The sequence below is a fragment of the Tetrao urogallus genome (genome assembly GCF_951394365.1).
Source record: "Tetrao urogallus genome assembly, chromosome: Z".
In the NCBI taxonomy this organism is placed as follows: Eukaryota; Metazoa; Chordata; class Aves; order Galliformes; family Phasianidae; genus Tetrao; species Tetrao urogallus.
The window spans coordinates 33,920,804-33,948,113 of record NC_136816.1 but is presented as its reverse complement, the minus strand read 5'-3'; the positions used below and the strand labels follow the sequence as shown (position 1 = coordinate 33,948,113).

At 36.3% G+C, this 27,310-nt stretch overlaps 1 protein-coding gene across 2 annotated transcripts in view; it reads left to right on the top strand.

The window, feature by feature from the left end:
* AOPEP (aminopeptidase O (putative)) overlaps window positions 1-27,310 on the top strand; it is a gene marked incomplete at both ends in the record, with an annotated part of 161,235 nt that overhangs the window by 68,005 nt on the left and 65,920 nt on the right. For both annotated transcript variants that reach the window (XM_079549007.1, XM_079549006.1), the window contains 2 exons: window positions 8,180-8,223; window positions 16,454-16,514. In XM_079549007.1, coding sequence (XP_079405133.1) covers window positions 8,180-8,223; window positions 16,454-16,514 — 105 coding nt within the window. The remainder of the gene's footprint in view (window positions 1-8,179; window positions 8,224-16,453; window positions 16,515-27,310) is intronic.

The window sequence follows — 27,310 nt, the reverse complement described above, 5'->3', positions numbered from 1 at the left end:
CTACTTCTGGTTGTGGAAAATGAACGGCAATTGTAGCTTAGCGGTATTGGTGATATGACTGTTAGGAGGCAATACCATTTTTCACTGTGATACTTGAATCTGATTCCTTGTATGTATCAAATAATGTAAGCAATGGATTAAATTTGTTTTAGGCTGTCAGCTTGATACTTGGAAAGATCGTGTTCATAGGTTCTGATGTTCCCAAATACAAATACAGGTCACTTACTCTCCTGTAATTGTCTCTTGTATTGTATTCTTTTAATTTCTGGATTTTAGTTGTAATCAGTATCTTCCTGGATAACTCTCTTTTCTTGAGAAAGAAGAAACACAGAGTAGGAATGTAACTCTATAAGTAGAAACGGTGTATGCGTGTTACATTCTTCCTTTATTCCTTCCTCTGATTGTGTTGCTTTGTTTGGTTCTTTTCATTTCAGTCTTTCTTATGAGAACTGCCTCCTCCCCACCGTCAGTGTCACTGTCACAGTGTGACATTGCACACACATTTATTACAGTCTTATCACATCACCTTTAAAGGTTTTCTTATCATGCTCCATACTCTCATGCTGTCTAAAACAATTTCTTGCCTCTTTCTGTTGCTGAAGTATTAACCACAAGGGATATTTTAAGATGCACTGTTGCAGTGGCAGCCAAGAGCAGATATTCTCATAGAAAATTATTTCTTCTTGGATTGGTAAAGGCTTGGCTTTTGAAAAATAGCACTGAATTAAGAATCAGAATTTGCCCTTCCAAAATCCACTACACATACGAATCACTTGCACTACAGACTTAGCTTCTTTCCTACTTGACATAAATATTATACAATTATGCCATGAAAAGTAGAATGGCTTCAGACAGAAAGATTGAGTAAGTCACACCACAGAATACTGTAGCATCTCTTAGGTAGAAAACCCAACTGCAGTTATAGATAGAAATTGACTTCCCCCAGATCTTTCTGAAAAGGTCCTGTAACCTCTACCTATATCACTAAAAGAGAAATTGTCTTCTCAGGTCTATTGCTTTGAAAAAGGAAAGACATAACTCTCTAAACCCAAAGTTCTAAGGAACATTTCACTAGTGATGAAACAATCACAGCATCTTTTTGCATCTGTAATGTTGTAAACATAGTTATTTGTGGAAGTGTATGAACTAGTTCACTGAAGTCATCATTGTTAAAAACAGTCCTGGAACAAAAGCCATGACATGACAAATAGGAGAGCAATGTGATGAGAGTGAAGAGCAGGAAAAGAGATAAGGGGCACGAGTGAATTTCTGAAATTAGTTTCTTTGTTGAAGACTGTGTTTTGCGGTGTGACAGTTTAAATCTTAAAGAGGATTCAGGACAGTGAATATCATAGATAAAAAGGATTCAGGACAGTGAGTATCATGGATATCATAGATAAATCATAGATAAATCTATGTGTTCTCCTTGCAACACAGAATATGTGGTCTCTGCTCTTGAGGGAACGGAGTCCAACACATTCCTCTTTCTTCCAGGGCAGTGATTCTTTGCTCAGTGCGCCTGGTATTTTGGTTCTCACTCTGAACGGGCCATCTGTCTCTGTATCTTTAAAAATAACTCAGTGGCCTGCAGATTCTTTTTTATGTCAAGTCACACAATATTTAAGTTTAATTGCTCAGCTGCAGCAATTCTGCCCTGTAGAGGAATATTTGGGGTGCTGAGGCAGTTAATTTTTCCACTGCTACAGCTGTTTCCTGTACTGTGTTACTTAGACCCTGAGCAGTTGTATTTAGCATAGAGTGGAAAACACCAGTGACTATACAAGCTTTGTCCCTATGATTGTGTCCAAAATCATAAATGTGAGCTCCAGAATTACACAACTTAAGATGTTCTGAAAATTACAGAAATCATGAAAGTACTAAAGGCCTGAAGTAGCTTAGTGTTTTAATCTGATTATAGTCAGATGCAGGAATTTTGGTGAGAAAAAGGGCTCTAGTTGCTACTAGATCACTTTCCTTCTTGACATGAGATGAGTTGTGTCTGCAGAGTGTTCAAATGCTGCAAGATGTTCTAGCACATTATGCTACTAGTTATTGTACCTAGAGATTTCTTATGCTGCCCAGCACTTTGCTATGAAACATCAGTTTATTTCTTATCTTACTCTAGTCTCATATGCTGTTTCTGCACAGAAAAACCATTGTTTTGAGCAATTGGATAAAAACCTGTTTAATGTTTTTTAATTAGTCAAGCAAGAGTAAGTGATGCTTTTATTTTAGTTTTCTTGGGCTGCTTTTTATTTGAGTATGTACATAGCTATGTGCTTAATGTAGATCAAAAACAGGTGCTTATTTGAAGATATTTGATTTGGTGGATCTTGATTTACTGTGTACTATACTATGAAAGTACTCTGGTTATATACAGTAAATATTTTTAGCAAGAGCTGGATGTCTTGAACATTCCTAAATGGCTTTGCTTGAGAATCAGGTATAAAGAGGCGATGCTTTTTGTACTTTTACCTTGTTTCATACCAGCGTAAATTGAGTTCCTACTGGGTTGATGGGAAGAGTTAATCCTGTTTAGGCAGGTGTATAGTTGTAAATTAAGGGCAAGGCTGAATTTTAGCATGAACCCGTTGTTTGATCAGTATGTTAGCAAGTGCAAAGCAAATAGGACTATATCCAACCGTAAATGTGTTTTCTGTCTCTGTAAGAAATCTTAAAGATTGTATTTATGTTCTTATTGGTAGATAAATAATCACAGCAGGAACTGAAAATGCAGGAGTAATGAAGTCAAGTTAGTATAAAGTTTATTATTCAGGATCCTGCCTGAGCAAATGTGCTGTCCAGGTTTAAATGAATAAAAGATTTAAAATAAATTGAGATATGAATGGTAAGTTTAAATGTCATAATGTTGTACTTCCAGCTTGTCCAAAATAATTGTAGAAGTTCTCAGCTTTAGGAATTGTGGGGAAGGGGTAAACTAAAAGTAGTGAAAATAATTGTCCATGTTCTGAATACCAGTCTTGTTTTCAGTGGTTTTTGTAGTACTTTTCGTAGATGAGAGCTGCAGGTGCAAGGAAATGACTTCAGATGTGAAACATTAATCAGTGCTTTTTTTCCCTCATTTTGATTGCATGCTCAGTATGTTTTTAATAGTACTTTTTGTTTGTTTTAGTTGAGTTGTTAACAGACAAGTCAGGAATCTGCAAGAAGGATTTTAAGAAAGTCTTCCATTTTTCTTTCACTTAATACTGCATTGAATGAATTTTTTAAATAATGGATAGAGTGTTACTGACTGTGAATAAATATCCAGGAGTGCAAGTTGCTGATACTCATAATGCAGTTAAAGTTGTTCAGTTTGATATTGAAATAAGAACACATTGGAAACTGAACTGTTTGCAGCCTTTCATTTTTATGTACTTCTGTTACAATAATAACCAAAGGTTTGTAGTGTTCAATCATCTGATAGAGCTACAGTTTGCTCATGTAAAATGACAAGTAAGAAGACAGCGCTTCAAAAAATAATATTTTATGCTATACTTGGAAGTTTTGAAGGCAGATGTATGAATCCAAGCTTAGTGTGCATGTCTACATCAACATCTTCCTGCATACCTTTTTATGTATGTGCATGCAATTATCTTTTTCACACCAAAAGTTGGTCTGTGCACACATTCATTCACAGTCATTCACAGTCATTCAACTGTCTGTTTTTAGAACTGTTTCACCTAGAATTGGAAGCTTAAGAATGCAGTCTGTATGTATTTTGATGTTTCATCATCTAGAATCTTTTCCTAATACTTATTTTTATTTAAACTTATATAATTGCAGTTTGGCGTCAGCTGTTCTATGCTTGACTTGTGAGCTTGAGTAAACAGCTGTTGAAATCCATGGAGTGTGGTGTGGATTCTGACACTGTCCCAGCCACAGCAGCCTATAGGACAAGGGTCTTTGCTTTCTTTACTCTCGTGTGCTTGTAAAATAAAATAGATGGGCCATTTTTACTCATATTGAATTAGTTTCCTCTTTCAATTGACTGGAGTACCTATTCTGTTTAGAAAAGCTGATAACTGGGATTGTTCCATCTGGAGAAGAGAAAGCTCTAGGTAGGCCTTATTGCAGTCTTCCTGTACTTAGAAACGTACAGGAAGCTGGTAGGGGACTCTTTGTCAGGGAATGCAGTGATAGGACAAGGGGCAAGGGCTTTAAGCTGAAAGAGGGTAAAGTTTGATTAGACGTTCTTTGTGACAACTATGATGAGACATTAGAGCAGGTTGCAAAGGGAAGTTGTGCATGCTCCATGCCTGGAACTGTTCAAGACCAATTTGTGTGAGGCTATGGGCAGTATGATCTAGACAAAGATGTCCTACACAGTGGCAGAGGTATTTGAAACAATCTTTAAGGTCTCTTCCAACTCAAACCATTCTATGAGTCTGTGATTCTGTAAACATATTCCTACCTATTTCGTTGAAATATTTTAGCTGTGTAGCAAGAACCTTTGCTGGCTTTCCTTACATGTATGCAATGTGGGACAATCTTTAACTATTATATGATCACAATTCTTTTATTTATATTTTTTTCCCCAAAGATCTTTCCAAAAGATCTTCCCAAAGATTTTGTAAATTAGGTGCTAATCAGATGTAAAGCAGCTGTTTGGTATTTTGTTCTCCATTAATTGTTCAGTTGTTGGCACTCTGTTTGCCATACCATATGCTTTTCTTTCTATTCAACTTCTTTTATTTGTTAAAGTTTAAGCAAATAGAATTGTTTTACAAACTTAGATATTTTGACTTTTCATTGATTATATTTAAACTGTGCGTATATACGAGTTCCAAACCCCTGCTGTGGACAAGGTTGCTGCCCATTAGATCAGGCTGCCAAGGGCCCCATTCAACCTGTCCTTGACTGTCTCCAGGAATGGGACATACACAACTTCTCTGGGCAGCTTGTGACAGTACCTCAACACGCTCTGACATCTAATCTAAATCATAGAATCATAGAATGGCTTGGGTTGGAAGGGACCTGAAGGGTCATGAAGCTCCAACCCCCCCTGCTGCATGCAGGGCCACCAACCTCCATCTCTAATACTAGACCACGCTGCCTAGGGCCACATCCAACCTGGCCTTGAACACCTTCAGGGACGGGGCATCCAAGGCCTACTTGGGGCAGCCTGTTCCAGCACCTCACCACTGTCTTGGTAAAGAACTTCCCTTGATATCCAACCTAAGTCTTCTCTCCCTCAACTTAAAACCATTTCCTCTTGTCCTGCCATTATCTACCCTTGTAAAGAGTTGACTCCTCTCCTGCTTGTAGGCTCCATTTAAGTACGGGAAGGCTGCACTGAGGTCACCCCGCAGCCTTCTGTTCTCTGGGCTGAACAAGCCCAGCTCCCTCAGCATGTCTTTACAGGGGAGGTGCTCCAGCCCTCTGATCGGGAGCCCCTCCACTGGACACTCTCTAACAGCTGCATCTTTCTTGTACTGGGGGCCCCAGACCTGGATGCTGTACTCCAGATGGGGCCTCACAAGGGCATGGTGGAGAGACAATCACCTCCCTGTCCCCGCTGGCCACCCCTCTTCTGATGGAGCCCAGGATACTATTTACTTTTCGAGCTGCTAGAGCACACTGCTGGCTCATGTTAAGCTTTTCATTTATCACAACCCCCAGATCCTTCTCTGCAGGGCTGCTCTCAAGGACCACTCCTTCCAGTCTGTATGGATGCCTGGGGTTTGTCTGGCCCAAGTGCAAAACTTTGCACTTTGCTGTGTTGAACCTCATTAGATTCACCCAGGTCCACCTTTCGAGTTATTGAGGTCTAAATGGCATCCCTTTCTTCCACTGTGTCAACCATACCACTCAGCTTGGTGTCATCACCAAACTTGCTGAGGATGCACTCAATTCCATCATTGATGTCATTGATAAAGATGTTAAAGAGCACCACTCCTAAGACTGTCTCCTGGGGTGGACCGCTTATTACCAGCCTCCCGGTAAATCTCCCCTCTTTTAGTTTAAAATCATTTCCACTTGTCCTATCACTATCTGCCTGTGTAAAAAGTCAGTCTGCTTTCTGTTTATAAGCTCCCTCTAAGTATTGGAATGCCACAGTGAGGTCTCCCAGAGCCTTCCCCAAGCTAAATAAGCCCAGCACCCTCAACTTTTCTTCATAGGAGAAGTGTTCTAGCCCTCTGATCATCAGGCCGGCTCTACTAGTTCCATGTCTTCATTGTACTTGGGGCCCAAGGCCTTGTTGCAGCACTCCGTGTGGAGCCTCACAAGAGTAGAGCAGAGGGAGACAATCACCTTCCTTGCCATGCTGGACATCCTTCTTTTGCCACATCCCACACAGTTGGCTTTTCAGGCATCCAGTCTTCCACCTGCATCCTAAGAAGGGTACTTATTATTTATTTTCACCCCCAAAAGGGACAAAATAATGTTTGCCAATTTTTTAAGTAATTTTAAAATTGCATAATTGATTGAGATAGTTTGAGTCAGTAGTTTCCATAAAGAATTAGATGTAAATGCATCTGGAGCAAAAATGCATTTGTTACTAACTGAACATTCCTTTAGATATACCATCTTGAGTTACTGCTTTTATACAACTTTATTCATGTATATTTAATTAGAGAGTTGAACTGAAATTATTTTTTTATCATGAAGTATAATATCACTAATAATATCTAGATTTGAATTTTTGATAAAAAAGATTTTTTTCCTTTAATATTCATTATTCATTTCACAAACTTCAGAGTAACATTTTCTGTCTATAAGGAAAAGCTGTTTTTTAGCCTCTGAGTTTCCAGCCACAGAGAAGCAACAGGAGTACATAGGGAATTGAGATTATTTAGTACTACTACTACTAATATTATTAATAATAACAGATCATTCAAAATTATAAAATAATGCAATATAATTTAAAATATATATTAATAAGCCAATTTGTTAACAATAATGCACTGTGGTGACATAATTGCTAACTTGTGTTTTCTTTCTGACTTCATTGAATTTCTTGTCAGAAAAAAAATGCAAGTTGTATTTTGTTTTGTGATTTGACTCAGCCATCCATCCACAAGTCTTTGCTTCAAAGTTTAAGGTCACTAGAGTCTCTTAAAAAAATGGCATTAAATCTTAATCTCCCAGATTTGCCATTTAACTGTTCTGAACCATTCTACTTGGAAAGGAAGGCAAAAATAGCCTGAGGTTGAAAAGTCACTCCTGATATTTAATGTTTGGTAAAATTATAAGCAACTGAAAATTCAGTCCTATGATGGTGTTATGTCAGGCAGAATTAATAACCAGCAAATGTTAAAAGACATGAAGACATGTGGATATGAGGTATGAAGTACTTTGTTTTCCTATTCTGTTTTGGAGCATTGAAATACGAACAATTAAGATAAGACAGAAGAGATGAGTCCAAATTTTTAGCAAGTGTGAAGAAGGATTCCTATGCTTTGTGGGTATTTAGACCGATGAAGAGTGACTGTCTTTAATAATGCTAGGTTGTGGATAGCATGGGGTGTCAGAGAGCCATTCAGTAATGTCAAGTGGAACTTTCTATAAAGAGGTCTTATCACACTGTTATAAGTGAGGATGATAGTAATGTTGTTCCACTGTCATAGCACTTTCCTTCTTAATCCATGAAAGAAATTCTGTCTTCCTTCTCTTTGAAGAATTTACTCCATGGTGTGATTCACAGCAAGACTGAGAATTTTGTCAGGGTAGGTGTGGCCTTCTGATCAACTGGGTGCGTAGAGGAATGAAAAAAAAAAGCCAACATTAAAATATGTTCATATAATTAATGATATTTTCATAAATAATTACACATTAATGATAACGTGATAGCACAAGAACAATGAAGAGAATGTGAAGAATACCCCTGACTCTGATGTTTATGACCCTCTGAGTATATGAATCTCCAGCTTTTAACAGCTATAGTTTGTGTATTCTTATAGAGAAATTAAAAAGGATTATGTTGAAATAGTCAACAAGCTTTTCAAGTCCATTTTCTTTCAATATTGACACTTTTTCCTTGAATGAGTTGAAAAACTGACAAACATAATGCTTGTTGTATGAATAATTGAGCAGTATAGCACCAGGGCAGATATGTAAACTTTGTTCTTATCGTTTATTATATGCAGTCTTTAAAAATCTGTTGCTTTTTAGCAATGCAGACACATAGTTATCTCTTCATAAACACACTATTTGTGGTGTTTTGTTTGTTTTCCAGGATTTTCTTTCTATGCTGTTGGAAGACATACCTGAACAAAAAGAGTAAGTGAGAACAAGGCTAATAAAGTCATAGAATTCTAATAGTGGAGTCAGATTTAATTTTCAGCAATGCTAGCCAGAAAAAGTATTTCACTTATTGTTTTTATTATTTGTATGTTGCATTCAAGCATATGCATCTATCTCTATAAATTCTCATTCACACGTAGAAGCAAAAATATAAGACTTGTGATATTGCTATTCCATGCTCCTCCTCAAGCTGTGTCTCTAATATTAAGGCAACCAAAAAAAAGGTTTTGTGTTCACTGTGTGATCTGAAGTGCCAGGCACAGCTGCTCAGCTTAATCTGTGATCCTCCTGCCTGTGCTGCTTTTGGCACATGAAGCCTGAGAGCAAGAAGAAGAGCTTTGCCCTGGATCTAGGAGAGCAGAGAAGGTTTTTACGCAAGCAGTACTATGGTAGTATCCTCTCCTTGTCGCAAAGTGTGCCAAATGAGGGAAAGATGAAAAACACTTACAGAAATCCAGTGTTAAGCGTCTCTCATGTCCTTTGAAATCCTCTGTATGACTGGCTGAACATGACACAGCATGTCTTTAACAGAAACTTGAATCTGTCGCTGCTTATTTGTTGGTTAGTTCTGTATTACTGTGGACTGTACTACAAATACAGATTCTTCTGCAGTGAACTCTGGCATATTTTAAAAAATAGCACATTTACTGGAAAAAACACATTTTTTGGAAGCATGATTCTGAAAGTCTTTATCGAGTTTAGATTTTTCCAGAAAAAAAAAAAAAAAAGGGAAGTATAAAGCGAAATGCTCTGAGATTTTTAGTGAAAGGCTTCTGTTCTAGGGAGTGAGAGACAGGGAAGATACTTATAATTGAGATATTGGTGTTACGGTTTCCAAAGATTTACCTTGGAATGCTGTGTGGTTTGTATCATTGGATAGGGATTCCCAGCACCACAGAAATCAGGAATATTAAGTGGAGAATATACAGAATATGAGGAAGTGAATTATCTAGTGATTCGATTATACTTTGATTTGCTAAAAGAAACTTCACTTTCCTTTTCTCACATGTTTTTCCATTGCCCAATGTAAAGTGTTATTTGAATAAGCAGCCAATGTTCAGCCAAGATACATGTAAACATTTAGTAAGACCAATGCAAAGGAAGTATGGAAGTATTTGTTTTGCATCACTCTCCAGAATAATACATAGAAAAATTCAGATCTATGGAAATTAATTTTACAGCCAGACATATAGTTTATCTGAACTTATGTACTCTCAAAATCACCCTGAATGTAGAAATCAACAGCAGTGCCTGGAGTAACAGAACACGTAAATAGAGAGGAGGCATTTATTTCTTGTCTGCTACAAAGATTTTTTTTTTCATTGTTGAATGCATGCTGTTGGTAGTAAACAAAAACAGCCTGAAGGAAAAGTGAAGGGCGAAAAGGTAAAAACAGAGTATCTGTTATCAACACTATCTGTTGATAAGTGGATCTTCTTTGCACAAAGGTTCAACCACAGAAATAGAGTACACACGAAGTGCAGAGCAACAATTCGAATTCTTTGTAGCACACAAAATCACTCATTCTTATGCAATTCTACCAAGTAAAATTTTAACATTAAACCTAAACACTGCTTCCTTGAAAAATATTAAGCATTCTAATATTGCCTTGAAATAAATTACTAGTATGGAATGAAGCCAAGGCCTAAGTCAGCTATGGCAAAAGAGGCACACTTACTGTTGCTAAGAGAAGAGTTTGGCTCATTGGGAGACTTCCATAATGAGAGTAGCATTAGAACTGGCAGAAAGCAATTGCACTAAAGTGTGGAAATTTTCTGTAATTATTACTTGGTAGTAGTAGTAGTGGTAGTAATGGAGTAATGGTACATTACTGTTCTGCTTTTTGATGCAGCAGACTGTAAGTTTTTGTCTTTTGCCAAACATAAGTACACCAGGTTTTAGTTACAAGAGCTTTTTTTAGTACATTCCCAATGATGAACAGCTCCAAAATACAGACATCTGGAGATGCAGTCCCTGATTTTGCTGTCTTCCATACATAGAGTAGGAGGACTACATACCTAGCTACTTCCTTCCTACTCTGACTCAGTTTTGCTAGCTACAGGAATCCATTCTCAGAGACAGATCCTTCTGTTTCTGTACTGCAGCTGGGTTCTGACCAACAGGCCTAGAATCAACTAGTTTGCACCTAAGGTCGATTTCTATCTGTAAGGGGCTAATGACAAGAAGGAGACTTGCCTATTGACATTATCTGTTATTGTTTCAAAGCCTTTTAAAATATTATATGCTCTGGCTGTAGCTCTATACTGACTTGTAACTACTAAGAAATCTGTAATACTACTCATTTGTAACTGGGATATCTTATTTTCTCATATTTGAGGAATTTGAGACTTCATTGCAGTTTTTTTTTTTTTAAAGAAACAAGCCAAACAACAACAAAACTACTCTTACATGTCTTTGTATAGTGGTCCACTAACTTTTGATCAAAACTTTCTGTGATTCTGCTCTTCTTAAGGCTTAAATCTATATTCCTTAATGTAAACTGATCCTTTTCACATCTGCCCAGCATGTAAACCATGCAGAAACTCAGTGTTTTTAAGGTCCTGTAGTACAGAGTGAGATTTGTCAACCTCAGATAAATCAGAGTTGCAGCTGTTTGTGCTCTTTATGAGTGCAGATCTTTTTTGTGCTAGTTCTGTGGTGATTTTTTTTATTTGATTCAATGATTCAGTAAAATAAGAGGATTAATAAATCTATTGTTCTAATAATGCAGAATAGTCAAAGAACGGATTGTGTTATATTTCTGCTATTCATATTGCTAATAACTCGGACCTACTAACCACATTCTTTGGACATCTACATAGACTTTCACTTTATTAAGAAATCAATGCTAAAATAATGCTGTAATTTCAAAACACTTGTCTACGTAGGTATATGTCTCTTTCTTTCATGCTATCCTTCTTGGATACTCACACTGAAGGCTACTTACCATGAATATGTTGATTCTGATGAACAGTTGGAAGGCTCCCAACCTTTTTTCCCAGTATTTGTGATTCCACTTCAAAAGAAAAAAAATATTTTTTAAAAGGAAAAAAAAAAACTTATCTGTAGGAAGCTATTAGGTTCTTGACAGCCACCAATTGGTCACTACTCTTTGCTTCATCATCTAGCTGGAATGTCTTACTTTGAAAATAATTTATGTGAACGAATGCATATATCCAGATGAAGTGAATATGCTTATTGAAGTATTTTCAGCTGGATATGTTAACTTTTTGCCTTCCTTTACCTCCCTCTCAGCCTACAAAAAAGTTATGTTCTTTCATGTTCTCTGTTTATTTGAACAAAATTTTTTTTTCTTAATGTGGATTCTCTTTCTTGATTGAGGAATTAAGTGGGTTTATGTTTAAAGTTTCCAAAGTGCCTTGGGGCCCAGTGCAATGAAAGCTTGCTATGTAGACAGTTTTTATAACTTTAACTTTGAAATTATCATCAGTGCAAGTATTTTACAGAGCTTTTTCTGAAACATTGCATCTGGCCGTATATATACTATACGTATATATTTTAGATCATTCATCATCTGATCAGCTAATCTAAACAATTGACAAGGGATAAGATAAAGGAGGCACTAGCGTTCTTACAGCAGGGAACAGTGGTGCAAAGCGATTGCCATACTATTTTATAAGCTCAGATTCCCTTAGCCTGGTACACTATCTAAAACAGAAGGCAATTCAGAAAATCAGACATACAGATTTAAGTCCTACAGATGCTGAAATGCAACATAAGTAGATGGTAAGTGCCCTTTCTGAAAATGGGTGCTTTACTGAATTGCAGCCTCTAGAAATACTTGGCTCTGAGTCCTTTCTTTGTGGGTTTTGAAACAGTAATTTGTATGATCTAGAGGAAAGTGGCGTCCCTGCTCATGGCAGGAGATTGGAACTAGATGATCTTTGAGCTCCCTTCCAATCTAAGCAATTCTATGAGTCTGTGATGTATCTTTTGGGTTTGGCTGGAAGTTGGTAGAAACCTTTCCAAGGACTTCTCAGTTAAGTATTGACTCTCAACTCATTCAGAGCAGATCTTCGCAATAGTCTCCATAACACTAAAACATTTGAAGAAAAATAAAAAAGTAGTATGTACAGAAAGTTGATATTTTTGATAAATGCTATCAAGAATGTTCTAAATTGGTGTAGTGCTTTCATCCTGATAGGTTTCACTCCCACTCCTCAAAGGCAGAAGGGGAAAAGATTTTAGGGGTTGAAATAAGGATAAGAAGATTGCTAAACAATTACCATCATGGGCAAAACATTTCAAAATAGGAAGATAACTGCCAGTTCATAACAGGTCAAAGCAGTATAAACTAAAAGCAAGCTAAAAACTTGCCTCCTAGTCTGTCTTCTATCTTCTACCTCCTCCCTCCAAGGGTTGCAGGGAATCAGAGAATGGGAGCTGCAGTCAGTCCATAACACTTTTTCTCTCTTGCTCCTTCATGGTCACTCTGCTGCTACTTTGCATGGACCCCTCTCACAAGAGGTTCTTGCCAAACTGATACTAGGTGGGTTTGCCTCAGGTGGCAGCTCTCCCAACACTGATCCAACACAACTCCGTACTGTGAGGCCCACACTCCAGGCACTGCTCCACCACTGTCCCCATGGGCAGCAGCTCCCCTAGCCCTCCTGCCCCTTTGAGGGTTGCTCTCTAGGGCTGCAGCTCCAGCCTGGAGCACAGCTCCTACTGAGGGCTCTCCATGGGCTGTATCTCATTCAGGTCTTACCCACTGCTGCAACATGGGCTCCTCCATGGCTGAATGTAGAGGTCTGCCTTGCGTTGGTGCCCATGGGCTACAAGGGGACAGCCTGCTCCTCCATGGGCCTCTCCTGGGCTGAAGGGAGATTTTGCTCTGCACCTGGAGCTCCTCCTGCCCTGCACTGATCTCGGGAGATGCAGTATTATTGCTTACATTTTTTCACTCATTGTTCCCAGCTGCTGTTGCATATCTTTCCTTTCTTAAATATGCTGTCACCATCATCTGTCACAGGCTCAAAAAAAACCAACAGGGTATAGTAAATTAAGTCACTACGTAGCAAATACAGTGTATTCACTCAACCGAGATAATTTTTTTTTCTGAGAAAATCTTGCATTTTAAGTTTTGCCTAGGCTGTTAAAAAGAGGTGGAGAAACTGGCAATGTGAAGTTGTGTTTCTTATCCCTAGGTAAAACAAATTAAGCGTGTATGTAAAAGCATTTTTACCTAGCTGCTAGCTCTTGTACAGCTTTGGAACATAAAGCTGTGCTGGTTTCATGAGAGAAAAAGTGGAAAAGTGTTCTTCTGATTATGCTGCTTGAGAAAGAATAAATTAAATGATTCACCTGATCTACCTTTGACTATACAAAATTTTGGTGTCTCATTTTAAGCTTGTCCTATGTGTGCTTTTTGCAGTAACACTGCAGTAAGATGCTCTCAAGAAAAAAAAAGTTGTCTTATCCAGGGAAAGTGTACTGACTGTTTGGACTTATCTTTTTTTTCCTCCCATTCTCTTTGGAAGGAATTCAACTGACTAGATTAATTAGACACCAATTTTTAGAATACTGCATGGAGATAAATGTAATAATGCCGGAAGGACCTAGCATTTAAATGTTCCAAATTTGCATAAAAAACAAGGTAGTATTAAAAGTGGACCAAATCTAGATATAATTCACTTGAATGTAGAAGACCATCCCATTACAAGTATGACATCTCTGTTCAGTTACCTATGTAAAATCAACTTCTGTAGTGATCAGAGATATAGAATGGTAATTTCCTGAAAATTCATAATCCTCACCAATGTAAAAATGGTTTTTCTTGAATGCTGTGGTTGGATCACACAGTATGAGAAAATTTTTATATATATATATTTTTTTTCAGACCGTGACAGTCTACTATTTCCTAGTGTTACAGGATATATTTTTGACTTCTCAGATTTATTAATTAGGGAGATTTCTTTTTCTTTTAGGGAATTATTCTTTTTTGTGGAACTTTTTAAGTCACCTCAGCCAGACTTATAATGTCATTTCTCACTTGTTAAGAGCCTTAGAGAAAGGTTGGGACCTAAATTGCATGAGCTGTTGAAATATACTACTATTACTAAATAGACTGGTTATGTTTCCAAATTAAGCCTCCTTAGTCAGCAACATAATATATGACTGATCAAAAAATGAAGAAAACTGTTAAAAGAATAGAGACTGTAAACACATATAAATGGCATTGTCACTATGAATAGAATGACCCTTTCCTTTTTAATTTGCAGCTTCTTACAATATTTAGTATGATGCTCTGTCCTGTGTATGCAAGTATATCTTAGTAGCTGAAAGACACAGGGCAGCACTTGTAAGCACAGGCTTTTTTACATTTAAGGTACCTGGTGATTCATTTTTGCCTTTGTTACAAAATTCCTGTGTATTTTGGACAAGCTTATTGTGATCAGACTGCTTATTTTTTGCAGGTACCGCTGAACAATTACTCAATGAGTAGACAGCTGACTCTATTTTAATCAGATACTCCTGCCTCTAATTCAAATTGACAGAATTTTATTCTATTAAGTGGGCCTGCTGTTAATGATACTTCCTTCAGAATATTGCTAAGTGGGAGTAGACGTGGTAGATCTGACAACATGATGGTGTGGAGTAGAGATTGTAACTATTAGTTTACCTTAAAGGAATATAACGTACAGTTCTGTTGAGAGATGGAGGGGAAACTTTTCATCTTGAATTCAGGGAAATTAAGAATATCTAAGTCAAGATACAACCCATGTCTGGAAAAGTGCTGCTGCTAACCATGCTAATCATCCTAACCATCAATAATTTAAATCTTTGGTCAGTCCAAAGTAAATTAGACAAGATTAAAAATAATTATAATAATTACTAAGAGCAGTAAACACACAAATTTTTATTCTATGATTTTGTTGAGTGTTTCATCATAATGATTGACTGCTTTCAAGACTTCATAAGCTCTCTAGCATTAATTTTCCTAGTTGCATGTCAGACATAACTGTGATTGATCTGTCGCCAAGTGGCGGCAGATTGTTAGCAAAAGTTAATATTCAAAGGTGTTCTAAAATCATTCAGTAAAAACGATTGATGAATTCATTGCAAATTCTTTCATAGTCATGGATACAGTCCATAAATAAACTTCCTGTGGGGTCAGAATTTTAAGCAGAACTTCGTCAGAGTTGGGGAAAATAAAAACCAATAGAATTCTTTGTCATGTAGTTAAATTAAAACCAGTGCTGAGAAGCTTACCTTCCTGCTTTAGAACTTCAGAATGGAGGTTCTTTTCTGGGTACTTTGTGGGTTATGGATCTTCACTTGAGGGTAGCTGCAGATACTAGAATGAGTCTTGCCAAGGTATTTCAGTGCACAGGACTGTGCATGTTATTCTCAGAATTTATAGACAGCTTATTTCAGTGTTATTTTTCAGCATTGGCATACTGCATGAATAGTGTAATTTTTTTAATTTAATTTGCTTCCCTGTAAGTTGGGAAGTTTTCAGCCTATGTTGAAGTAAATTCAGCACAAGCTACTTGCAGAAGCAAAAGTGGAAATATTATTTCTGAATGTACAAATAATTTTGCCTGTGGTTATTTTAGTCCCAAATTGCTTGGTCAAAACAAGCTATTTTCTTTTGTATTAGTTGAAGCTCCAGACTATTCCAGACTTCACGTTGAGTGTTATCAGCAAATCAAGAAAATGTAGGAGAGATTAAACTTAAACTAAAGTATATTTAACTACTCAGTAACTCTCAGGATTAAAATCTGTCGGTGCCTTTAAAATCCATAAGATAATGGAAGTTGTTCTTTTATTTAATCTTCTTTAGTACTTTATATTTACTTATAGGCTGCTTCTGTAACAACTGGTTTTGAGTGTCTCCAGCTAAACTTACTTATCCCATGTTTTTGGGTTTCTTTGTGTTTTTTTCTCAGTAGAAGAAAGAAAAATGGGAGCACATATTCATAATTTATGTTTCATAACTGCAGTTTGCCATCTTAAATATTCTCTGTCTATAGCCTTTGTTTAAACATGCAAAAAATCTGATCTGTCTGTTTGCTCATATCATCTCTGATGGTATTATTCATTAAAAAATCCATAATGTACTACTACTGTATTACATCCAGTACCGGGAATTCTGGGTTTTGCTTAGCTACTTCATTGTTAAATTTAATGTGAAAAACGTCTATTTTTGTGTGTATTCTCTAACTTTTTTTTTTTTTTTTAGGTCTGAGTTAACTGTTGAAAGTATCTCCCAGAATTGGCTTGATACTTCAGGCATACCAAAGGTAAATTCAAAATATTTGTTCTCTGTTCTTTCTGGAGACTTGCATTTCACTTTGTATATAAAAGGTATTATTTTTAAATAAGCAATTTTGATTATGACTCTACATCTTAATACGAAGAGAAAGAAGAGAAAATTTGCTTTAATTGGAAAGGTGCAAGAGAAAGGACAAAATACTCATACATTTTGATGTTCAGTCATTTCTGGAAGAAAGACCTTGATTTTAATACTATGTTTTAATCAAGAAAATAAATAGAAAATTCAGTTTGTTGTAGAACAGCTGCTTTAAGTATTTTAGATAAACTGATGTTGCATAACTGTAGTTGTAACGTACTAAACAGGCTCTCCAAAATAAAAGAGTAGTACAATTTTGCTTAGAACTGTCTCTCTGAGGATATGCCTTACTTGTTTCTACAATCAGCTCTGAAATCACAAGGAAGATAGGAGTATGCTATCTTCCTTGAAGATTTGAATTATTTTTTTTTATTTTTATTATTTTCAAGAATTGAAAATAACTTTGATTTGTGTGAAAACTGAACACTGTCTACTTGAGTGTGTGCTGTAAGCTTCAGAATGACTAGCAAGTAGTTTCGTAATTTCCCATCTACTGAGTTTGTAGGTAAAACATAGCAAAAATATAGCTGTTCTTTTGAGAATCAGCATGCTCGAATCTCCTCTATTTCTTCCATCAGTAGCCTTTCTGATTTCTTACTCTTGCCGCCTTCAGCACTTCTCAGACTCTTGCAGGAACTGATTTACACTGTACTAAAAGAAATGGAACTGTCATTCAGAGAATAAAAAACCTTGTTCAATTAGTGCTTTATTAAATCATCTGGGGAGGCCTTATACCTGAAATCAAGACTGTTAAGGCTGCTTTGTAGCTCTCAATACATTTCTGTTATCTGTTTATGAATTTATTTACTCTCTAGAGAACTGTAAATTGGTGTGCAGTAAATGAGAAACAAAACACCTTAAGATGTATTCAAATTATGTGGGTTTTTTTCAGAAAATATTTTCTTACTGTATTGATAGATTTGGGTCTGCGAAGGCATATATGCCTTTTTTTTTTTTTTTTTTTTTTTTTTTTTTTTGTGAATTGTGGTGAATTATCTGCATTATAAGCAGCAACCGAAGAACTCCATGGAGTTGATTTTTGCTGTCTTATATAGGTTGCATGATGAGTGAGCAAGGATGTTTGTATAGGAAGCTTTCTGCCTGTTCTTTTGCCTAGGATGGCACCGCTTAGCTTGCTAACCAGGCAGTGTGAACTTTATGAGGCACCCAGTATTCTTTGCAGTTGACTACCTTTCTTGAGTGGTGGAGCCACTGGAAAAAATTCTGCTCCAGAGGTGTCCCAAAAGCAGAGCAGCAGTGTCCTGTGCCTTACACTGAAATTGTCATCTTTCTGCTTATGAATCTTATTCTGCATACTGCACTATAGAGTCTTCTAGCATGGTAGCTTAAATGTCTCTTAATTTACAAGTAATATCAAAGACTACACTAAATTTTGAATGGAAACTTCCTTACTGAAGAGATTACTTCACTTAATGGGATTAGGAGATATGCATCATGCTGTCCATTCTGAAAATGAAATCAGAACATATTTCCTTTTGTATCTTTCCCATATGTGAGGCTTTTTCTATTATAGTATCTTTGCTTGTTTCCATGGTGTTTTCACTTTTAATGTTTGGGTTGGTTTTGCTCAGGAAATTCATGTCAGCAATTGGACACGAAGAAAATTCACTCAGCTCACTTACGTTATTATCTACAAAAATATTTATTCAAGAGTTTTCTTCCTTCGTTGTATAAAATTATATTAGCTGTATACAACCTTGTGTGTTCTGTATGATTTCATAACAACATGGTTCTTAAAGACAGAGTTGCTAGCCTTCCCCTCAGTTCAACATCTTCATGATGATGTCTAGCTTCAGACAATTACCAGGGACTTGTGCAAATGCTGAGGGTAAATACTTTCCACCTACACTGCTTGAAGAAGTCTTACTTCACATTTTCCTTCCAGTGGATAAATTAACATTTTGTGTTCCGTGCAGTCATACATCATGACACTGGTCTCATAGAGATCTGTACTCCTTTACCAGTGCTGTGTATCTTTTGCCTTCCTTAATCTTGCCTCCAATTCTGTCCAGGGAACAGTATGTATATGTATATAGCTCTGTATAAAAACACATATGCACTCCTTTCAACTTGTTTTTTATAATCAGCAAAATCATGATGTTAATCAATCTCTTGTTACCATCAAACTCTCAGAAAAGGCATTTTATCTCTTGTAAATACTGGGTCAGTTTCCAGGCTCTTCTGCATACCAGTACTAATCAAGAGTAACTAATTCTGTGTAAGTTAAAGGAGTCATGCCAGTAAATAAAAATGAAATTGTCCTGTTGCTGTGAAAGAAAGAATTCTGTGTGCAAAGTTACGCTTTCAGCTTCTGTATTTTCTAAAGTATTAAAGCTTAATCTTATAAAATAGAATACATGATAATTTCTGGCCAATCATTTTCATAAATGGGGTAGTGCTTTGGCACAATGGTTCTCTTGAAGCTTGCTGTTCAGTAAGGTTTTCTTACATAGATAACAACAAGGATCATAAGAGATGGAAAATAAGCAAGCTTTTCTGAAATACATGCTGTCAGAAAGATGTTTTCCTGGGAACACATTGTGAGAAGGCAGAATGTCTTGTTGAAAACACCATTTACCAAATCAAGTATCAGCAACCCTCCAGCATGTAGTGCTGCCTCAGAAGTGACTCACTGGAGGATTATAAAATACTTTTATCACGCGCAAGGCTAATAATGACATAACACCACTAACTTCAGTCAGTGATTTAAGCTGGGAAATAGTAGAATCAGAAGAATGAAACAGCTTTTAGAACAGGAAAACACCTATGAGCTCACTTAAGTCCACTTTATTCATGCCACTGATGATTTGTTCTCTGAAGTATGGTTTCTGTTTCTGTCTGTGTAATAGATTTGCTCTAGTTTAATTACAGTTTAAAACTAAAAGACTGTATGCTTTTGGAAGGTATGTTCTGCATAGATTGTCTTTCATAGTGTCCATTTACTTTGTGTTAATTTCCTGTGCTACCCTATTAAGTTTATCTTTTTAAAAATAAAATATTTAGCATTGGGCATTTTTAATTTAGTAACGGATGAATTAGCACTAGGTAGTTTCTTTATCTCATAAACTCCTAAAAGTACTTTTCCATCTCATTCTCGTTTTACTACCTTTTTATTGCCTCTGTGAAGCTGCATTATTCATAGCTTGCTCCTGTTTACTGGTAAACTTGCTATCTTATCTTGAGTGTTCCTTGAATGTGCATTTGATTTGGTACCTTGTGTTATGAAAATGATCTTCTTCAGATTTGCTACTGAGCAACTGCTTCATCCATCTGCTCAAGTTAATTATTTTCGCCTGTTCCACCTTGAACAGTGTTTCCTGATTATGATAGCTACTACCAACAGATGTTTCAGAATACTTGCAACTTTTTGTGAGCATCAGGAGAACACTACCATGATTTCTGATTCTGAATGAACAGTGGAAGATAGCCTGATCTTACAGTGCTAAAAATACTTGTATTTAAATATATTTTTTTTTCCTCTCTGATCTGTTTTTTTTTGGGGGGGGGGGGGGGGGGGGAGAGGAGGAGGAAGGCTGAGGGAAGGCTTGTAACTACAGTGAAGGAAGGAAACTTAATCCATACATATGGATGGTCTCTTGTAAACCAACCATACTTCTAGAAATACATTGTCAAAAGAGTTCTTCCATTGGTGAATATTCATTTATTCACAGTATTTCTGGTTTTGTTTATACATGGCTGGTTTTTGGATCATCCTACTTGAGGAAATAGACTGCATAGCTGAAGGAAACCCGTAGCAAAACTTCACTAAACTGTTTTTAAAAAATGAAGTAAAACATAGTTTGTGGATTCTTCTGAATCAGTGTAGGTAATATCTTTCTGTGATTTCATAAATTTTAAAGGATGTTCTAGCAGCAGCTCAAGTACTTAATATGAATAATAATATGACCTATGAATAGCATGTTTTCTAATGAAGCCATTTGCTACTAAAAAGATCCTGACTTTTGCCCAAGTTATAAACTTTATAGATTTCCTGTTTCCTTTTGCTAAGAGAAAATGAAAAATGAAGGGGTAGATCTGTAGCAGAATGCACGATAGTTTAGTGGTTATAGTCAATTATTAACAATCCAAACTAATTCAAGCAATTTTTTTACAGAATGATCTTATGTTTCTAATTATCTTTAGCAATTATTTACTCAAGTTTTACAGATGGTATTAGAAGAATTTTCAGCAGAGAAATTTCTTGCTGGATGAGAGTGTAACTTAAGGCTTGGACATACACTGGTTCTAGTTATGTTTTATTTTGCAATTTTTCTGTGTAGGTGTATATAATAACTGTAGATGAGTGAATAGCAACACTGGGACAGTAAACAAGAGACTCTTGCAGTGTTTGCTGAGATATGGTAAATTTGTGGGCACTGGCAATAAGAATGACCTGCTAAGTAGGTCACTCAAGCTTGTAATTTGGGGGGAAAAAATGGGGAAGAGTTATGAAAAGGGATAATTTTCATACTTGTTTAATTAAGTTAAACTGTGACTGTTAGAATCACTTAAAACTTGGTAATAAGTACTAGTCGAAACAACAGTGTGCTGCTGCTTCAATACTGAAGTTTGCTAATCACCTTATCTTTTATCTTTCTTATCTGAACAATGAGCCTTTTTTGTATGTTTTCACATCATTGCAGAGAATTACTGATATTTGAAGTGTAATGAGTTGATACTTGAGAAGTAATCTGAAGAAAGCATAATTTCTACTTATAAAACTAATTATTCTCGTACAAGAAAAGTACATATTGAAGAACAGATGCTTCCCCACAAGAAAAAAGTTGTTTTATTTTGCTATTAACCTCCTTGGAGATTAGCAGATAAAAATATCCTTCCAAAGTCCTTTAAATTTTAAGTTAGCATATATCAGCAATGTAAATTGATTAATGGATAATCATCCCTCAGGATAATAAGTCAATAAGGAAAAATTTTGTGGAAATGAATCATTAATTCTGTCTTTCTTCAAAAATTAGCAAAAAAATCATTTTACTGTCAACTTCACATCTGATTTTCTTAGAATATGGGATTTTGGAATGCACAGTATAGCACTGTAATATGCATAGTTGCCAGCTGAATAACAGAGAGGAAAAAAAATACACAAAAAGACATTCTATTTAGGTAATAATTATGCATCTGCAAGTCTTTGCAGATAGAACAAAGGGTGGAAAAAATTATCTTTTTGTGGCAAACACAAAAAAAAGTAATAAGAATTATTATTATTTGAAAATAAAGGTTATTGTCACAAAATGGCATTTTAATTTATTTAGCTATTCCTCTGAGTTGCACATAATATTGCTAAATAAGGCCCAACACTTACATATTTTTGTTTGTTGAACAATTAAAAAACTCAAGAAAATTGCTTATATAAAATGGTAAGTCACCGAGTTTGTTTCAGACATACATATTTCAAATTCAGTCATAGCTTAGAGTGTTGTTATAGTTTGGGTAAGTTTCTTTGGCATTGCATGCGATTTTAGAAGTAAGACTCAGACACTCATGATAAAAATAGCATTTGTATGAATTGTTGTATGATCCCATTCTAAAATTGGAAAGCAGACTTCCTCATGTTTGGCATATGTACTGCTCAGTAACTTGGAGGTAGAAGTTTATTTTTAAATGTTAGACTGGAAAATACTGGCTGAAGCATTTTAGTGCCTCCCTTGTTCTAATTTCTAAAAGTGATATTTAAAACATAATTATAGGAATCTCAGTTTAGGCAATAATTGAACAATTCAGAAAAAAAAAGTCATTTGGGGATTTTTAGCTGGAAAGGACATGCAGTTAGGTTGAGGAGTATACTTCACTGGATTTAGTTTAATGACCTGCTAAAATTGGCTTAACCCTCCAGTCAAAAGTCAGATTTTCACAGATATCTTTAAGTTTTCCTTCATTCTACCTATCATCACTGTGTGTGTCCAGCAAGGAGGAACAAAGTGCATTTGAAATAATGTTGCATTTCTAAAATAACTGTGGACTGGATTCCACACTTTTGTTCATCAGGATCTTTTTAAGTTTAACAAATCTCCAGCAGTCATTCTATTTCCCTTTTTCTATTTGTACTGCTGAACACAAAAGCTGTGTTATGTGCAGAATGACTGAGCTTATCCCTACTAGAAAGGAGTTATGTTTGGTATCTCTAGAACAATAAGGGTTTGCTGCCTGGTCAGTCAATGCTGGATCAGGTTCACATTCCCAAGCTCCCACTCTCCCATCTACATAAGTAGAGGGTGGAGGGAGGAAGGTCCTTTTTTACAGAAGTGTTGAATAGAGAATTGCCAATTATGGACACAGGTGGGCTTGCACAGCAATAAATTTTAATTGACTATAAAAATATCCTATGATAAGAAGTTTGCAACCAATTAATTTTTATTCAGTGGAAACAATTCTTAGAGGATTTAATATTTTTAACCTGTTTTGGAAAGAGGAGGCCCCTGAATGAGTGAAATATCTCAAATTTAGAGACAATTATAATTCATTTTACTGAATTGGACACAGGATATGAAATAATAACAGTCAAATGCTATTTTAGAAAACCATGTTTGAGATATTTCTAGTGCAGGAGAATGGCTGTGAAGCTGATGTAAAAAAACTGTATTTGACAGGAATAAGTTGCCACCTTCCCCTCCACAGCAATTGAGGGATTTTGAAAGAAATACTCATCTTGCTGCCTGAAAAATTGCTCTTCTTACTGTAGCTATAGAAAGACATGCAAATGAATGAGAGGAATCAACATGTAGGAAAGGTGCATCTCATGCATATGTATCAATACGTACTATGTACCTGAAGTCATTTTAACGCTGGCCAATGCAACTGTGACCTGTGGATTCATCCAGCCACCTAGTCAGAAACAATGTGCTCCTGAGGGTTCGGAGCCTCAGACTGCACTCTCTGCTGGCCAGAGGTGATGACAGAAGATCTTTGCTCTGGAGTCTGATGCTTTTTTTCCCACGCATTCTGCAAAAACATTGAACTTCTAAGTACTTTTAGAGGGCAGATTGTAACAGAATACCATGTAACAATTTGCTGTCTTCCACCAAAGTTGATAGAAGCGATGTCAAAATCTTACCTTGCTTGTTACACCCTTATCATTTAGCAGGACTTTCTCCTCATAAAGATATAGATGATAATCACTGTTTTAAATTCTAATAAATTTAAAACAGTAAAAATTAAAATTAAAAAATAAATTTAAATAAATTCTGTTTTATTTGGAAAAAATATGGCCTTTCAGGAACTGCCCTAAACGGGTCTTTCAGCTCTGGGCAGTGGCGGGTTACTTTGGAGCAGTGGGAGCTGGCTCTGATCCGACATGGGGCAGCTGCTGGGCTCTGCTCAGAGAGGCCACCCTGCTACAAAAACAGTGCCATACAAAGCTAATACAGAAGGGAATCCTTTTCCAGGATGTTTTAGCTATTCTGTCTGCTCTCCTGGTTTTTTCTGGGCTCACAGTGAAATTTAAACGCCAAAATGAAGATGTCTTGGGAAAGATAGTTTTAAAAGGCTGACAAACCTATTGGTCAATATAAAAATCAGTAGTAAAAGTCATGATTCAACTAGTGGCTGTTATCCTTAGCATATGGCTTAACAGCTAATTGGCTTTTGTCTTGAATATGTTTCTTATCTGGAGCTGATGGGAAGGTTTTTGATTGCTTCAAGAGATCAGCAAGACTCAGAGGTCAGTACCCATGAAAGAGGTATTCTGTTTTTTTGAGCAAGAAACACGGCAGCTTCATTTTCTTTGTCTCTTCATGCCAGAGGAAGAAGGAAAACACTAGTTGTTACACGAGTGCTGCAGGACTGTCCAGAATACATGCTCAAGCATATTTATCTTTGTGGGGATTTTTTCTTTTTTTTTTTTTTTTTTTTTTTTTCCCCTGTAATTTCAGGTAAAAAAGGAAAAACAATAACAACAATAGCAACAGTAAATAAATACAAAGAACTTTCAAATTCCTATATATTTTGCTAGCTAGCAACTATCCACTGCTCACCAGGATCCCAGTAGATATTATTATTTATATGATATACACATTGTATGTCATCATATGTATGTTACATATTATTGTTTAGAAATAAGTTGTAAGGATACTATTTTGAGGTCAGAGAAACTTTCTGTATCAGATCATGGATTTGATCTTGGACTAAATAGCTAGTTGTGGGTTTTCATCTTTAACTATGAATTCTCTCCCCACCACAGAGTTGCTAATGGGTATCTGAAGGTTGTATTTTCAGTATCATTATTCAGAAGTCACGTTGCAGTGTACTGAAAGTACATCCTCAAAGTGAGTGTTTCAGCAGGTTTTTATCTCTTAGAGGTAGAGATGTTTTTGGAAGAGCAAGTTTGACCTTAACATAACATCTTTATAGGCATGTTTCATTAAAGAATGTTGGAAGCATCGTGCTGATCTGGTGGTGCTTACACCACCACGGAGATGTCTGGAGGAATTTTAGAGCATTTGAATTCATGGTATCAATGTCAATGACCATCTTTCCTAAAATACACATGGCATCAAAACAACTTGTTTTCCCACTTCCTTTAATAAAGTTGTCCCCATGAAAACTGCACACAGTCAGTTGGATGGCTTTCTGTTCTTATACGAGCGTATCTTGGACTTGATTTCTTTTTCAGTAATTTTTATCTGCCATTGATATACTGCCTCTTGGAAGTACAGGTTGCCATGTGCCTGCAACAGCTGCTTCACTATTTTCAGTTGAAGCCTACTGCCTCCTCAGTCTCTGCCAAATTCTGGTAGCAATAGCATTTTTAAAACTTTGAAATTGTTGCCCCTGATGTTTCAAACCGTTATTAATTGTGTTGTGAGTTGCTGGACAAAATCCTTTTTTATATTTTAATTTTCTGAACATTTTTACAAAGGATTGTAAAGCAAGTCTCTTCTACTGAAGTAGGTCTCAGTTCACACAGTCTGTTCGGATTGCATGTCTTAAATCATAGAATTATTATGGTTGGAAAAGACCTCTAAAGATCATTTAGTCCAACTGTCTTATTCTCAGTTTCCAAGTAAGTTAATCTACCAATTTCAACTACTGTTCTCTCACGGTTTTGCCATAATTTTGGATTATAGAAAACACAACTACGTAATAGGCCTTGCATTTTATTGTTGTTTCTTTAAAATATTATTTATTGATGTGACAGAAGTGATGACAGCGTCCAGAAAAGTAGGTGGTATTATTCAAGTTCCATTTAAAAAAAACAAAACCAAAATACCACTAAGATTATTTTATGATATGTGGGAAGACAAATGTACAAAATTGTAACTTGCAGGCTGGTGAAGATCGTTAGATCCTCTGGGACCAAATATGATATAACAGTGAAGTCCCTAGACTTTACTTACGTTTCACATAGATCTAGGTGTGTACTTGTCATGTAAAATTCAGTAATAGAGAGAAAATCAAAATTCTAGAAAATAAGTGCTGGCAAATATAACTTGGCTGCACTAGTTATTAATTTCCCCTACTTTGCAGAAGCTCTTCTGAAATTCATTTACAATAAATACACTTATTGTCCCCTTTTCAATTACTTTGCTTTTGCTTTCCAGTTATCTGAGGAGTGTAAACCAAAAAAACATCATTGATTCAATGTCCACCACAGATAAGATGTCCTACATTTATCAATGTTGAATACTTTAGCATTAGATCAGCACAGAGCAGCTGGGATTATAAACAATTTAGGCAAAGGGAATGTGTGTGATTATAATGCTTTATTGATTCATGAAATATTATTAGTAACCATCATAGCCTTAACACTATAAAATCATTTCATGTTTCAAATGAAACAGTTGCATGTTGCATAAATATGTTACTGTTCTGTAGACTATGTGCAATCCTGAAAGTTCATTGTGTACTTAGAATCCAGTGTGACCTGAAGAATAGTGGATATGGATGTGTAAATCATTGCCTAAGTTATGTACTAAGATATCGATCCTGTATTCATCCATTTGGTAGAAAGTACTACCTCCTCCTCCATAGTTCAAAATCCTGCTGCTTCAAGAATGATCGTTTGCATGCTTTGAGATGTATAAATGCTTCCCAATCTGAGTATTACAAAGCTTCATTCACAGTCTCCAAAAGAAAGCCTGGGCAACAAAAGGACATATAGATTGAACTAATCTCTTAATTTCAGTTGTGTGGGGATTCAGGAATGACAGGTCATTGTCATATGGACAGAAAAGAGAACTGTTGGTGAAGGGTGAAGCAGTGACTCTCCCTGTAAAATCAGGTGTTCCATCGCCCTTTTTTCTAATGTTAGCTCTTTCCTTTTGGGATATGAAAGAACACAGTAGGAAACCAATGTTCCTAAAATCATCTTTATTCTATCCTGTCTGTTTTCCCTGTCTTCCCTCCCCCTCCTTTCATCTCTTTCCGTTCTCCCTCTCCCCAAGCAAATTCTCCTAGTCTGATCATGAGCTAAATCAGTAATTACTGAGGCATCAACAAGTATAGTTAGCAGCTGACAGCACAGGCACTGCACTGTGTGGCCACAGGCTCATTAGGCTCACCCTGCTCCTCTCACTGCTTTCTTTAACTCTGCAGTCTGTTCACATAGGCACATTAGCAGTTGTCTTCCGTAGCATTGCAGTTATCTAATTATCTTACAGTAGACAAGTGTTCAAGTTTTTATGTGTATGGCAGCCAGCACAAGAGAACCCC